The sequence below is a fragment of the Alligator sinensis genome, unplaced genomic scaffold (assembly GCF_000455745.1).
Source record: "Alligator sinensis unplaced genomic scaffold, ASM45574v1 scaffold389_1, whole genome shotgun sequence".
Lineage (NCBI taxonomy): Eukaryota > Metazoa > Chordata > Crocodylia > Alligatoridae > Alligator > Alligator sinensis.
In genome coordinates this window covers 547,845-561,451 of record NW_005841951.1, presented here as the reverse complement: position 1 = coordinate 561,451, position 13,607 = coordinate 547,845, and the positions used below count along the sequence as shown (strand labels likewise).

Sequence of the window (13,607 nt, the reverse complement as noted above, 5' to 3'; positions counted from 1 at the left end):
CTGCTGTGTTCAGGGAAACAGGAGTTTGTCTATCCTTTGTACATAAACGAGATCACATCAAAGAAACCCCTGATTATCACCAACTGATCCTCCTAACTGGAACAACCTGCAAGGTCCTCAATATTTGGCTAACTGCTTGGGTTACAGGCAAGTAGGTAACAGGAATATTAGAGACTTTGATCCTGTTAACAGGCTTGCTTTTCAACAAATATTCCCATGCAGATACTTTTTTTCTCTGATCTGCATTTGTCAAAAGCCTTTTTGTCATTAATCAGAACCATTACCAAGAGAAAACCAGAAGGTCACAGACATTATTCATGGAATTTAAAGTTTATGTCATATGCCCTTCTTCAATGCTTTTTCTTGGGGACAGAATGTTTTAGCTAGTACTTTTCCAAATGAGTCACTACTATCTTTGTTTTCATGCTGCAGAAGCTGCTAATTTGGAGTTACAACCCTCTCCCCCCCCCCCCCCCCCCCCCCCCCCGGGTCTAAAATGAAATATTAATATTACAGTATACTGAAAATGGAAAGATAGATGTGACATTTTGCTGCAAGGCCTCTAAAACTCCTATTCGCATTCGTTTGAGTATTTCTTTGCAAGTCATTTCCAGTGGGGACCTTACAACTGAAATATACCATCTAACTTTAAAAACCTTCTCAGCTTGTATTAAGACAATTTGTTCCATTTTCTTCCACACCCTTTAGTCTTGCATGATGAAACAGTGAGAATTCAATAGTGCCTGCAACAGTTTTTACTATCTGATGTTCTGTTTTCTCAACAAAAATAGCTAAAATATAATGGGCTAAATCCTGATCTCATTTACATAGACCTTAGATGTTAGTAACCTTAGAGTTGGACTCTGTCCTCTTTCAGACTCAGATCCTGCCTCTTTCCTGACATGAAATGCCCTAGATTCAGCTGAATAAGCACCATGGTTTTGCTGTACAGGACAGTCAGATCAGAGAATGAACACTTCACAACAGTGTGGAGCAAACTAGAAACAGAGGAAAATGGTTAGTGGGCTCACTACTTTGTTAATCCAAAAATCCTTACATAGAAGGACAAAATGCTGCACTCAGAGGGGAAGAAGGGGCTAGAGAGAGACTCCTACAGCCCAATAATTTAAGGAGATTGTGCTGGTGCTGACCACCTTGAGGAAGCGGAAGGGAATACTGTTTTCATCCTTCCTGGAAATCCTCAGAGCAAAGCTCATATCCTCTGACTTGGCACAAACAACCATGACCAGCTTCAGTGCACTAAATCCCACAGGCGTCAATAGGATCTGCACATGAGAAAAAAAAAGGGTGAGATATGGCTGTGAATTCCAAATGTACATAAAAGGGGTACAGGTTGTAGTGGTATTTGTCTACAGGAAAAAAAAGAATCAGGACTCGTGGTAGAGGTGATATCTTTTTTAGACCAACTAGATATTTGGGGGGAAAAAAAAAGCTTTATTTGCAAGCTTTTGGGCGCACACATCCTTTCTCAGGCATAGGAAAATGCAAAAATTTCCACCTAGCAGAAATTTTACAATCTTTGCATTCTCCTATGCGAGGTAGGATGAGTATGCCTGAAACCTTGCAAATAAAGAATTTTTTTTTGCAAATATCTAGTTGATCTAAGACAAGATATCACCTCTGCCATGAGTTCCGATTCCTAACGTAGATGAAATGCTATTGATACGTTTGTAATTGATCCTGTATCTGCCTTTCTTTCCGACTTAGGATGCTGTACGCTAGTTGACCTTAAATCTGTTTTAAGTCAATTTAATTAAACCAGTGCAAGACCATGTGCAAACATTCTTTCTTATTTCTATACTGGCACATCTATTTCAAGTGCACATCACATGGAGGCCTCTTTTCTTTGGCTGGACAGAGACCGGTTGACTCCAAGCCCTCAAGGGTTACAAAAATAGAGGTGCAAACCTTTACAGAATATGTCCTCCACGCCTGCGCCTTGTTTTGTTTTTCACATATTCAGAATGTTTTGTTTGCTCTCAAGACAGGCAAAAGATACATCATCCCTACAATATTTTCACGTGCACCAGAGGCAGTTATCATCCAGAAAAAGGACAGAACTTTACAGAGATTAATTTTAAGCTATTCTTCATGGAACTCATTTTTTTCACTGTTTCCCTCTCATGCCATTAGACTAGTAAGAATACCAGAGTTTTTACGTGCAAATTTTCTTGTATTTGTAACTCATCATTGTGTAGCAATAGGCTGTACAACACAATTCGATATTATTCCACAGTATGTGACTGGCTAATAAAGTATGTGATGGCTTGGAAGACAGAGCCCAGTTGTGCATTCCTTCCTTGTAGTTGCTGGCCCACTGAAGTCAATACACAGTAGCATGACTAAGAATTGTAGAACCAGGCAGTTTGTTTTTGTTAGTTCTTTTACTTTAAAACATTTAAGGCAAATTTTGGCAGAAAGGGAAATACCTCTCAAAATGGAAGCAATATTTAGTTAGTGTTTTGTCATCTTTTATAAAACACACTAGCTATGAATCAGAATTTTGCACTGCAACATCAGGACTAGAAAGATGGTGGTAGACGGTAGAAGCTGGCCATCGCAGAATCTGGATCTGTAAGTATCAAGAGTCCTCTCAAGCTCTAAGCTCAGACACCATTCACAAACAACAGGATAATTTAAAAGGATCAGTGGAAACTATCAAAACTACAACAGAGGGATTTTCTGAACATTCCATTATAGTGGAGCAGGTAAAATGGAAAATAAATCCAAGATTAGGTACAGAGAAATGGCCAGTGTTCTAAACGGGAACTGAATCCTCTGATCGTCTTCATTCTGGGGAAAAATACTGGTGCTACAACTGACTGATTTGGAAGATTGCTCCACTTATTTCACCCAGGAGATTTTCAAAGGCAGATGGGGCTTAGATCCCTAAGCTCCAGCCATACCACATGTTGTATTGACAGAATGAGGATCACTGCTGGCTATACTTGGTTCACTGTCATTCTGTTTTAACTTGCAACCTGATACAACTAGTGGCAAATTATTCCAAAATTCTACCACTGGTGTGTAGCAAGATTATTAAAAGTACCAAATGACTCTGTTTCTTTTAAAAACGCTATTTGGAAAAAATTGCATCAAATCAGTTTTCTACCCTGCCCACATGTTTTGGAAGCGGACACCTAAGCATATTTCATATCCATGGAACACAGAATGCTATCTCAGCTATAACTAAGAGGAGTAGATCTGAACTCCACACTGATGGATGAGATGGATACGGAGTTTGAGATTGCCACTAATTAGAGTTCTGCAGTTCTCATCACAGAAAAAGAATTTAACATACAATGTGATTATAAAGTCAAGTCACCATTATAATTTTATGCATTTTACTGTGTGTACAAGTGGTTTGTTATAGAAATATGAACCTTTTAAATTAGTTCCTTTCACAAGTATATTGTAAAATAGCTGGAAAAACGTTAAAGGTCAGTATTAAGTGTTCTGATTATCGACTGCACGAGAACCAAAATTATACATACAAACTGCACCTAAAAGGCTGTTCCTGATCTTCCATGCTCAGAAAAGAAGGGCTTTGGTCAATTAGGGATTATTTCTTTGGTGAATGTCCCCAGATAGTGTTCAAACATTCTGACTTGTTGTGGTCTTTTTGAGTTCTTTGAGACAGAAGAATTTCTGCATTATTTTTCTGTAGTCAAAAAACAAATAAAATTAGTCTTTGAACTGGGGTGTCTTGAATCTAAAAAGGTTGAGAACCACTGCACTAGAAAAAGCTGGAAGGGTGGCTGAAAGGGGCAGCCCACACTAACATTCTGTACACGAATGCACGGAGCCTGGGAAACAAGCAGGAAGAACTGGAGGTCCTTTCACAGTAACAGAAGTATGATGTGATTGGAATAACAGAGATTTGGTGGGATAGCTCACATAACTGGAACACTGTCATGGATGGCTATAAACTGTTCAGGAAGGACAGGCAGGGGAAAAGAGGAGGAACTGCACTTTATGTAATAGAGCCATATAATTGCTCAGAGCTCCAGTATGAAACTGGAGATTGACCCTAATCCAGAGACTTTCAACAGGCCTGAGGAGAGAGCAACAAGGGTGAAGTCATGGTGGGGACCTGCTATAGACCACCCGACCAGGATGAAGTGGTGGATAAGGCTTTCTTCAAACAGCTAGCAACAGTGTCCCAATCACAAGCCCTGGTTCTCATGATGGATTTCAATCACTTGGACACGTGCTGGGAGGGCAATACAGCAGTATAGAGGCAATCCAGTTAGTTTTTGGAAAGTGTTGGGGACAACTTCCTGGTACAAGTGCTGGAGCGGCCAACTAGAGGCCATGCTCTTCTTGACCTGCTGCTCACAAGCAGGGAAGAATTGGTGGGGAATGTACTAATAGATGGCATCTTAGGGAGCATCAACCATGAGATGATTGAGTTCTGAGGATCCTGAGGAAAGGAAGGATGGAGAGGAGCAGAGTAAGGTCCCTGGACTTAAAAAACAAAAACAGACTTCAACTTGTTCAAGGAACTCATGGGCAGGATCCCCTAGGAAGCCAGTCTGAGAGGGAGAGGAGTCCAGGAGAGCTGGTTGTATTTTAAAGAAGCTTTACCAAGAGTGCAAACCATCCCAATATGCAGGAAGTATGGCAGAAGACCAGCTTAGCCTAGCAGGAAACTCTTCAGTAAACTAAATCACAAAAAAAGAAGCTTATAAGAAGTGGAAACTTGGACACACAACTAGGGAAGAATATAAGAGCATTGCTTGGGCATGCAGGGATGAACTCAGGAAGGCCAAAGTGCAATTAGGATTGCAGCTAGCTGTCACAACCCAAGGGTGTGATTTTGTTTGTGCGCGCTTCGGCACTGCTAAATTATTTCCCGCCACTAGGAGCTTTCTTTGCAGGGTGCATTTCTTAGTTGCAAAGAGAAATGCACGGTGCAAAGGAGTTCCCGCCATTCGCATGCAAATTTGTGTCCCGCTATTGGCCAGTTCTAAATTATTCCCACGTGGCGGCTAGCGATTGGCTTGCTAGCCATATAAGAGGCTTGAGCAGTTTCCGCCCAAGTGGGAGATCTCCGAGAATCTCAGGAGGATCCTAAGAACCCCGATTCCAAGAATTCCGGGAGAAATCCGAGAGAATTCCAGCAAGGAGTCCACAATTACCTCGTGGACTTCTAAGTAAATCTCGGACCGACTGGTGGTTTGATCAGCCATCAAGAATCGTCACCGCATGATCCCTCGACGTACCCTACCCTGCGCGCTCGTGGAGAGTCACCTTTTGGACTCTCATTTTGGTCGTTCCGCGGAGCCTAGCAAACTCCATGAGTGTGTATCCAGAGCTCTGTTCGTGTTTGTTTTGTGGAGTCTAGCAAACTCCACGTGTTTGTCTGTAACTGCAACCCAAGCAAGTTTTCCTGCCTGCACCGTGACCATCTACGGTGTAAGTAAAACAATCTTTAACCAACCTCCACGCATCCGTGCCTAATTCTAGTTCGCCATGCCGACCTTTCCCCGGCCCATGGGCCCGGGCTGCTGGCCACAGCCCCTCGGCCCCGACACTAGCAAGGGATGTGAAAGGGAACAAGAAGGGTTTCTATAAGTATGTCAGTAACAAGAGGAAGATCAGAGAAGTGTGGGTCCCTTACTGAATGGGGAGGCAACCTTGTGACAGAGCATGCAGAAAAGGCTGAAGTGCTCAATGCCTTTTTCACCTTAGTCTTCACAGGCAAGGTCAGCTCCCAGACTATTGCACCTGGCAGCACAGTTTGGGAAGGAGGTGAACAGCCAAGAGCAGCAAAAGAACAGGCTAGGAACTGCTTAGAAAAGCTGGACATACACTAGTCCATGAGGCTGACGGAGTTGGCTGATGTGACTGCAGCGCCGCTGGCCATCATCTTTGGAAATTCATGGTGATTGGGAGAGGTCCCAGATGACTGGAAAAGGGCAAACATAGTGCCCATATTTAAGAAAGGGAAAAAGGAGCATCCAGGGAACTACAGACCAGCCTCACCTCAATCCCTGGAAAAATTGTGCAGCACATCCTCAAGGAATCCATTTCTAAGCACTTGGAGGAGAAGAAGGTGATTTGGAACAGTCAGCATGGATTTATCAAGGACAAGTCATGCCTAACCAACTTGATTTACTTCTATGAGATGACTGGCTCTTTGGATGCAGGGAGACCAGTGGATGTGGTATATACCTTGATTTTAGCAAAGCTTTTGATATGGTCTCCCACACCATTCTCACAGGCAAGCTAAGGAAATACAGGCTGGATCTGCAAGGTGGATTAAAAAACTGGCTGGAGCATCAGGCTCAGACAGTAGTAGTCAATGGCTCAATGTCTAGTTGGCAGCTGGTATCAAGTGGAGTGCCCCAGGGGTCGGTCCTGGGGCCAATCCTGTTCAGTGTTTTCATCAACAGCCTGGAAGATGGCATAGAGTGCACCCTCAGCAAGCTTGCAGATGACACCAAGCTGGGAGTATAACAGATATGCTGGAGGGTAGGGCTAGGATTCAGAGTGATAGGCAAATTGGAGGACCAGGCCAAAAGAAATCTCATGAGGTTCAACAAGGACAAGCGTAAAGTAGACAATAAGCTAAATATGTACAGCAGTGAACAATAAGCTAAATATGAGCTAGCAGTGTGCCCTTGTTGCCAAGAAAGCTAATGGCATACTGGGCTGCATTGGTAGGAGTGTTTCCAGTAGGTCAAGGGAAGTGATTATTCCCCTCTATTCAGCACTGCTGAGGCCACATCTGGAGTAGTGTGTCCAGTTTTGGATCCCCCACTACAGAAAGGATGTGGGCAAATTGGAGAGAGTTCAGCAGAAGGCAAAGAAAATGGTGAGGGGACACATGACTTCTAAGAGCCTGAGGGAACTGGGCTTATTTAGTCTGCAGAAGAGAAAATTGAGAGGGGATTTAATAGCAGCCTTCAACTGCCTGAAAGGGGTTTGAAAGAGGATAGAGCTAGATTGTTCTCAGTGGTGGCAGATGACAGAAGAAGGAGCAACGGCCTCAAGTTGTAGCAAGGAAAATTTAGGTTAAATATTACGAAGAATTTTCTTACTAGGAGGGTAGTAAAACACTGGTAAAGGTTACCTAGAGAGGTTGTGGAATCTCCATCCTTCGAGGTTTTTAAGACAAAGCTTTGGCCGGTATGATCTAGCTGGTGACAGTCCTGCTTTGAGCAGGACGGTGGACTAGGTGACCTCCTGAGGTCCCTTCCAATCCTAATTGTTTATGATTATAACGTTCCGAGTAGAATGACACTGGGAACTGCTACTCATGTATCCCAGAGTGGAGAAGCATAAGACCTTCAACAGGGTAGTACCACTGTTCACTAGGCTGTGCCTATGTAATGGGCCACCTGAAACTACTGGCCCATTTGACAACCTAGCAGAGAGATCTCTATGCGTTTACAGCTCATATCATCCCCACAGAATAATTTGTTGGAAGAGGGCACATAAGTCAATTTATTGTTTAAAATGGCTCCCTAGATTTAACTTTTGCATGATAAGGTAGGGAATGGAAGGTGGCCAAGGACTAACCAAATGAGTGGATGGTCAGCACTAACTGACTGCATGTGGATCCGGTGCCACTGGCATTAATCAGTGGGACATCCAGATATCTGATGACTTAAGTCTTTGGGATGAGCCAGCAGAGAATATCTAAGTCACAAGACATGGGAGGAAGGGTAAGACTGGAGACTGATACATGACACAAGGAGAGGGTCCACTGTGAGGCACCAAAGGATTCAGCTTGGCAAAAGGATTTAACTCTTAATAAAAGAGCATTTGATAATTTTTTTAACCTTTTTTTTTTTTAACAGTACATTTCCAAAATTAATGGGAGGGCTGAACCCTGGTCCAATTTAAGCCTACAGCAAAGTTCCCATCAATTCAATGGTAGTCACCTGAATTTGGTTCACAGTTGTAAAATGAGACCTACCATGTGGAGCCACACTTCAGCTCTTTGTATGGCTTACTCTAGTTTAAGTCCAGTCTCAAAATCAACTATTACACTGTTAATAGGAACCCATCAGCTCTAGTGTATCAGGGAACAGATGGGAGATTTTTTTTTCTTACCACAGGGTTAGATTTACTTCTGTTCATGTAAGTATATTTTTACCACCATCTTCCCTAGTAGTTATACTGAAAGACAGCAAACAGGACTCTATAAAACTACTCCTGAAAAAGGCTCTCCCTGGGAAATGCAATAAGTCAGCACATCTCATGGATACTGTTCCACCTTCCCCTCTCCAATCAGCATAATCCATTTATGGAACGGCATGGACCAGTCTTGCTTCCCCAACAAAGTAAGGGCTATGGGTATCTTATAGCTCTGCAATTCTCTTCAAAAGTGGAATTCTTTTTCAAAAGAACCATAACCAGGAATGTGATGATAAAAATCAGCATATCCCAAGTTTAAATCACACTTCTAATGAAATTTTGGTCTCCCGGAAATAAATGGTAAAATCCCACTGACCAATCTTTGAGATGAAGGCACCAAACATAGAATTGTTATATGTAATGCACTCTTGTCCATGTCAGAGGGATATATATATAGTTATAATAATGAGGAATACCCTTACAAATTTTTCATGATAAAACCACTAACTGATGGAATGAGTTAACTGATCTTTTGAGAGAGAGGTTCAAATATTGTTTGAGTCAGGTAACGAATCAGTAGTTGTAGTCTACTCCTCATGGAGGCTTGTCCACTGTGGAGTCTGGTATGATAGTCAGCCATCTCAGAAGAGAACCAGAACTAGAAGTGTAAGAAGCACTTCCAAGGATGGCTAACAAAGCGGGGCAGAGTTTTGCACTGCATAATATTTGCTTGGACTGGGCTTGATTTTACCCATTCTAAGAGGAAGGCCTTTCTTTCAGTCCCTAAAAAGAAATCAATCGCTTCATCAACAGGCTTCTGCACAGCTCTTTTCCAACTTGTTAACAAGCTACTGAAACAAAACATGTGACTGGAAAAGAGATTTAGAGTAGATATGTCCCTCTGCAAATGCTCCAGTGAGAAAAGCTAAAACAAGCAAAAAATAAACACTTTCTGTAATAACAACTGCTATACAGGAAAAAGGAAATCACTGCCTCCCCACATTCCTGATGCAAAAAAAAAAGAAGAAAAAAAAAAGATACGCGTCACTGTGGCATTTGTCAGATGGATAGTAGCAAGCACCTACAGATCCAGACTTGAGGGACATAGAAGAAGAAAATGTCATCTTCACAGAATAGTTCCTTTACACTTAACCCTATATTAAGCCTTTATGAGGACTCCAGAGTTGGAGGAAGGACACTGGCAGTCAGGGCTTAGAAGGATTCTCTCTTCTACACTCAGTGGAGACTGCAGTTACTTGTACTACTTGCTCTTCAGTGGAACCTCTCTTTGAAGGTATTTTTTGTGCAGTTAAGTGTTGTGGAAGATGAAAAGAGCAAAGCTTCTGAAAGAAAAGGACCATCAAATCTACAGGCCAGTGGAGGCAACAAAGCAGAAGCAAAATGCCTTGCCAACAGATCTCACTTGTGGATTCGCAAGCTCAGAACAGCACAAGAGAAGGTCTGGGAAAGAATCATCCACCTTTGCATTGAAACAGAAGTTGAGGAGGGGGAGAGGGAAGCCATTTCTATTCTATGGAAAAATGGCATCAAAACTACACAGAGTTAAAATCATGGTTCATACCTACTTCTGTACAGTTTCTTTCTTCACAGAGGAAAAATATTCAAAATCAAAATCAATGGTTTCAAATGCAAGGCACAAAGTATATTATATGACTATCAAAACTTATGAATTAGTCCAGCTGTACAGACATAACTCAGCCCATTATGGTAAATTTGAACTTGCCAGAAATCACTTCAGTGTGTAGAAATCTTACACAGAATCATAGTGCTCATAGAATAAAGCTGGTTAATTAGAAATTATTCATTATTCGTTTTGGCTAAATCATGCACAATACATAACTATTCATCGGAAAGGGCTAAAGCTTTTTTCTTTTTTTAATATATTTTTTTAAAGGATAATGGAGTCTAGCTTTGACCTCACCAAGAACCATTAATGGCAATAGCTACTTATAATCTTAGGTAAACAAAAATCTACAGTACTTTTATTTTTGCATACCCTCCATTTATACAGTTTAGGAATAAGGTCATAATTCATTAACGCTTTTTTTTTAACAGTTCTTATTGTACATTTAAAGGTACAGTATCCTGAGGAATAGATGTAAGGAATTTATGTAGAGCAGCGAGTTCTCTGAGGGATCCAGCCAAAGTATGTAGGGCAGGATGGCACCTTATAAATATATTTTAGCAAAAGTATGTGTACTAGCCAGATACCATGGTGCATCAGAAACTTCTACAGCAGTATGTAGCCTAATATAATATAGAATGCTATTGTGAGGATTAGCCATAGTTCCTTTTAAGACAATTTCATAAATGCTTTGTTTAACTGAAGAGTAAGCTTTTGTTTCAGTAAATTCTCCATTTAGTCTTTCACCTCCACAGTAGGCTCACATAAAAGTATCAATTTGAAACAATGTTTTTAGATTAAAAAAATCTGTTTTCTGCATATTGTTAATAATTTACATCTAAAGTTACAATAATTCTACATAAGCATAAAACTTGCCCCATCAAATAATATTAGTTCATTTCCCAGTTACTACTACATTTAGCTGCTACGAAATTACAAAATAAAATAATTTATCAACTATTACAGGAAAATTTCACCTCAAGACAAAACTGAATTTCATGTAGGTTTCCTGTGGCTTACTACCCTCTATGACAGCGATTCTTAACCAGAGAGCTGCAGCACCCTGGGGTGCCTTGACAGCCTTTCAAGGGTGATGCAGATGCCATGCAATGTTAGTACTGTTAGATGCAGACACGATTCACGTGATAAACCCAGATATTTCAAATAGGAATCCTCAGTGTTAAAAACAGTCCGACCTGTTGTGGTCTTTCCAAGTTCTTTGCAACATAAGACAACATTTTCCTCTTATCAAAAAATGAGTGAAAACTAAGAGCTAGCATTTTCTGTGCGGTGCCATGAGCCTAGGGAAGGGTGTCTTGAGCCTAAAAAGGTTCAGAACCACTGCACTATGAAATAATCTTTTTTAATTATAGAAAGTTTGATTTAAAAATTCATATCAGTGTTTAAGCACTAAATAAAACACCATAACGTTACTGTCTAATTTAAAAATTAAAAGAATAGAAGCACTATAGTCAATTTTAAAGAACTATTTTTAAAACAGCAGAGAAACATTAACATAGTCAGAAAAAGACAATAATTTGTCTTTTTTCTACTAAACAATATAAACAAATCTTATTGCTTTTCTGCTAAACAATATCAACGAATCATCAAGAAGATATGGAAACCAGTCAGCAGTAATATGGCAAATGGCAAAAATATTGTGTAAGCAGAAAACAGCAATGTAGGTGATGATTACACGATCTGGTAGGCCTTCTTTTGATACCTATATCCTATTTTATATGTAGTCAAGGAAAAACAAAGTATAAATGCCCCTTTATTTTTCACCTGACATATGTAAGGTCAGCAGAATTTGGCCCACTATTGTCAAATTTGTTTATATATGACATGTATAGGAACCACCTCTTAGTAGGTATTATTCCACTGAGCTGGGTACAGAGGTATAATATCTACTAAGAGGTGGTTCCTATACAATACTTTTACTATCACAACACCTACAATCAAATATTGACTGTATTTTTTAATTTGAAAGTGAACAACACCTCTCATAAATACAGAGAAATTAAATGGTAAGATTTAGGAAAAATAAATTAAATGAATTTGAAAACCATTTAATGTAATGGAAAAAGAATTTCCTTTAAAAAGCCAACTAAAAAGGAAGTCTAAGAGCTGTTGATATTTTCTAAGATGATGCTTCAAAAATGGCCTCTCTGGAGTACCACACAAGATTATGAAAAAGGAACTGCCAAAATAAGGACACATTTATTACAGGGTACAAAATCCTAAATGGATGTCTCAAATCATCTCGATCTGGAGAGACTTCGAATCATGTACAAGGTTTATTCCCACTCTCACAATATATTACTGAAACAGTCTGAATGTCACAAATAAATGAAGGTGTTAACAGAATCATATATATCACATTATTTTAATTGTGAGACATGTTTTTGAAGCAATCAAGGTCCTTAACTATATGAAAATGTTATGAAAAATATAGTCTCGCTAGGAATTTCAGCCATTTCAAATGAAAACTTTTGACGTTTTCTACTGAAAGGTCCATCTTCAGAACAGTTCTAATCATCTCCTAATTATGTGTTTGCAGTTCACCTCTCAGCATGAGTTCCATTATAACTTAGATGGAGACAACACGTGAAGCTAAAAATATACTGGTATTGGAGGGTGTTTAACCAGGAAAAATATACCACTTTCATACCATACCTTCAGCAAAGGCTGTTCAGGATGGTTGCAATTGTCTGATGAAAACCGCAGACAGTTTACTTGAATTATTGGAGTATTTAAACATACTGGGAGACAGTTTATTTTTGAGTTAGTCCAATTTAATTTTGTGGATTAAATTAATTTTCTAACATGTTCAGACTGGATTTATGAAGAGAAAAGAAATGCATTTACACTAGGTGAACATACTTCAGTACTGAGACATACAGTCCTCTACCTTTTCTATTTATTTTTGAGGGGCCAAACATTTATTTTTTTAAAACCAGGATGCCTCTCAAACAGGAAATTTGGATTCAATCATCAAATCTGTGTTTTAATGCATGTAGGTCAAATGGATGAGTCTACTCTGATGAAACAAAGAGATCAGGAGTAACGTAATTTTAGTCTGTATAATTTTATAGTGAAGACTCCAAGGTAGGTTTTGAAGATGTCATTGACTGTAATACAAATCAATATTAAATACTTTATACAGGAAGCACACTTTCATGAGATGGTCCTTAAGGCTTTCTCATAGGATCATGGATTTCTGGGATCCCACCCTAATTACTAGTGAAAGCTATTACAGTTTATCTCCCTATTCAATTATTTACAGGGCAAAAAAAAAAAAAAGAGAAAGAGATAAGTGACAGTGCATTATTGATATTAAATGTAATATACTTGGTTACTAACTTACTAATGGTATATAAAAATCACTAAGGTAAATGTTCCTGTACAAAAGTATTCTTTCACCTGTGAATATTTATTATTCATACAGCTAAGTGTTGGATGGTACAAAAGGCTGCCCTTTAGGCACTCTGCACTACATTATTTAAAAAAGGTGCATTAAACATACATCACATCTAAAAAGTAGTGCATTGATTACTCCAGTGTTTAAACAGCAACAGCTTAAACAACTACAGTACTTACACAAACCATCATCACTTGAAAGTCTTTGAAAACACAGATTAGACATGTAAGAGAAAACCAGTCATTTGATGCTGCCATTTGAATACCTATCAATTTCTGCTTACAACAAAATGCATTTCAATGCCTCATCACTTGCTGACTTGTAAACTATCTCCTGATTGTCAAACTGAGTTTGTTTTCCCACTTCAATACTATAAATTAGGTTTTGCCCAACAACAACACAGGATATAAAAAATGAGAAATTCTGGTTTAG

At 39.6% G+C, this 13,607-nt stretch overlaps 1 protein-coding gene across 2 annotated transcripts in view; it reads right to left on the bottom strand.

Annotated features, from left to right (window-relative positions):
• Positions 1–13,378, bottom strand: part of RBMS1 (RNA binding motif single stranded interacting protein 1) — a 204,109-nt gene extending 190,731 nt beyond the window's left edge. For both annotated transcript variants that reach the window (XM_025199973.1, XM_025199974.1), the window contains exon 1: positions 13,355–13,378. In XM_025199973.1, the coding sequence (XP_025055758.1) occupies positions 13,355–13,366 (12 nt within the window). In that variant the 5' untranslated portion in view covers positions 13,367–13,378. The remainder of the gene's footprint in view (positions 1–13,354) is intronic.
• Between the last annotated feature and the right edge of the window lie 229 nt (positions 13,379–13,607).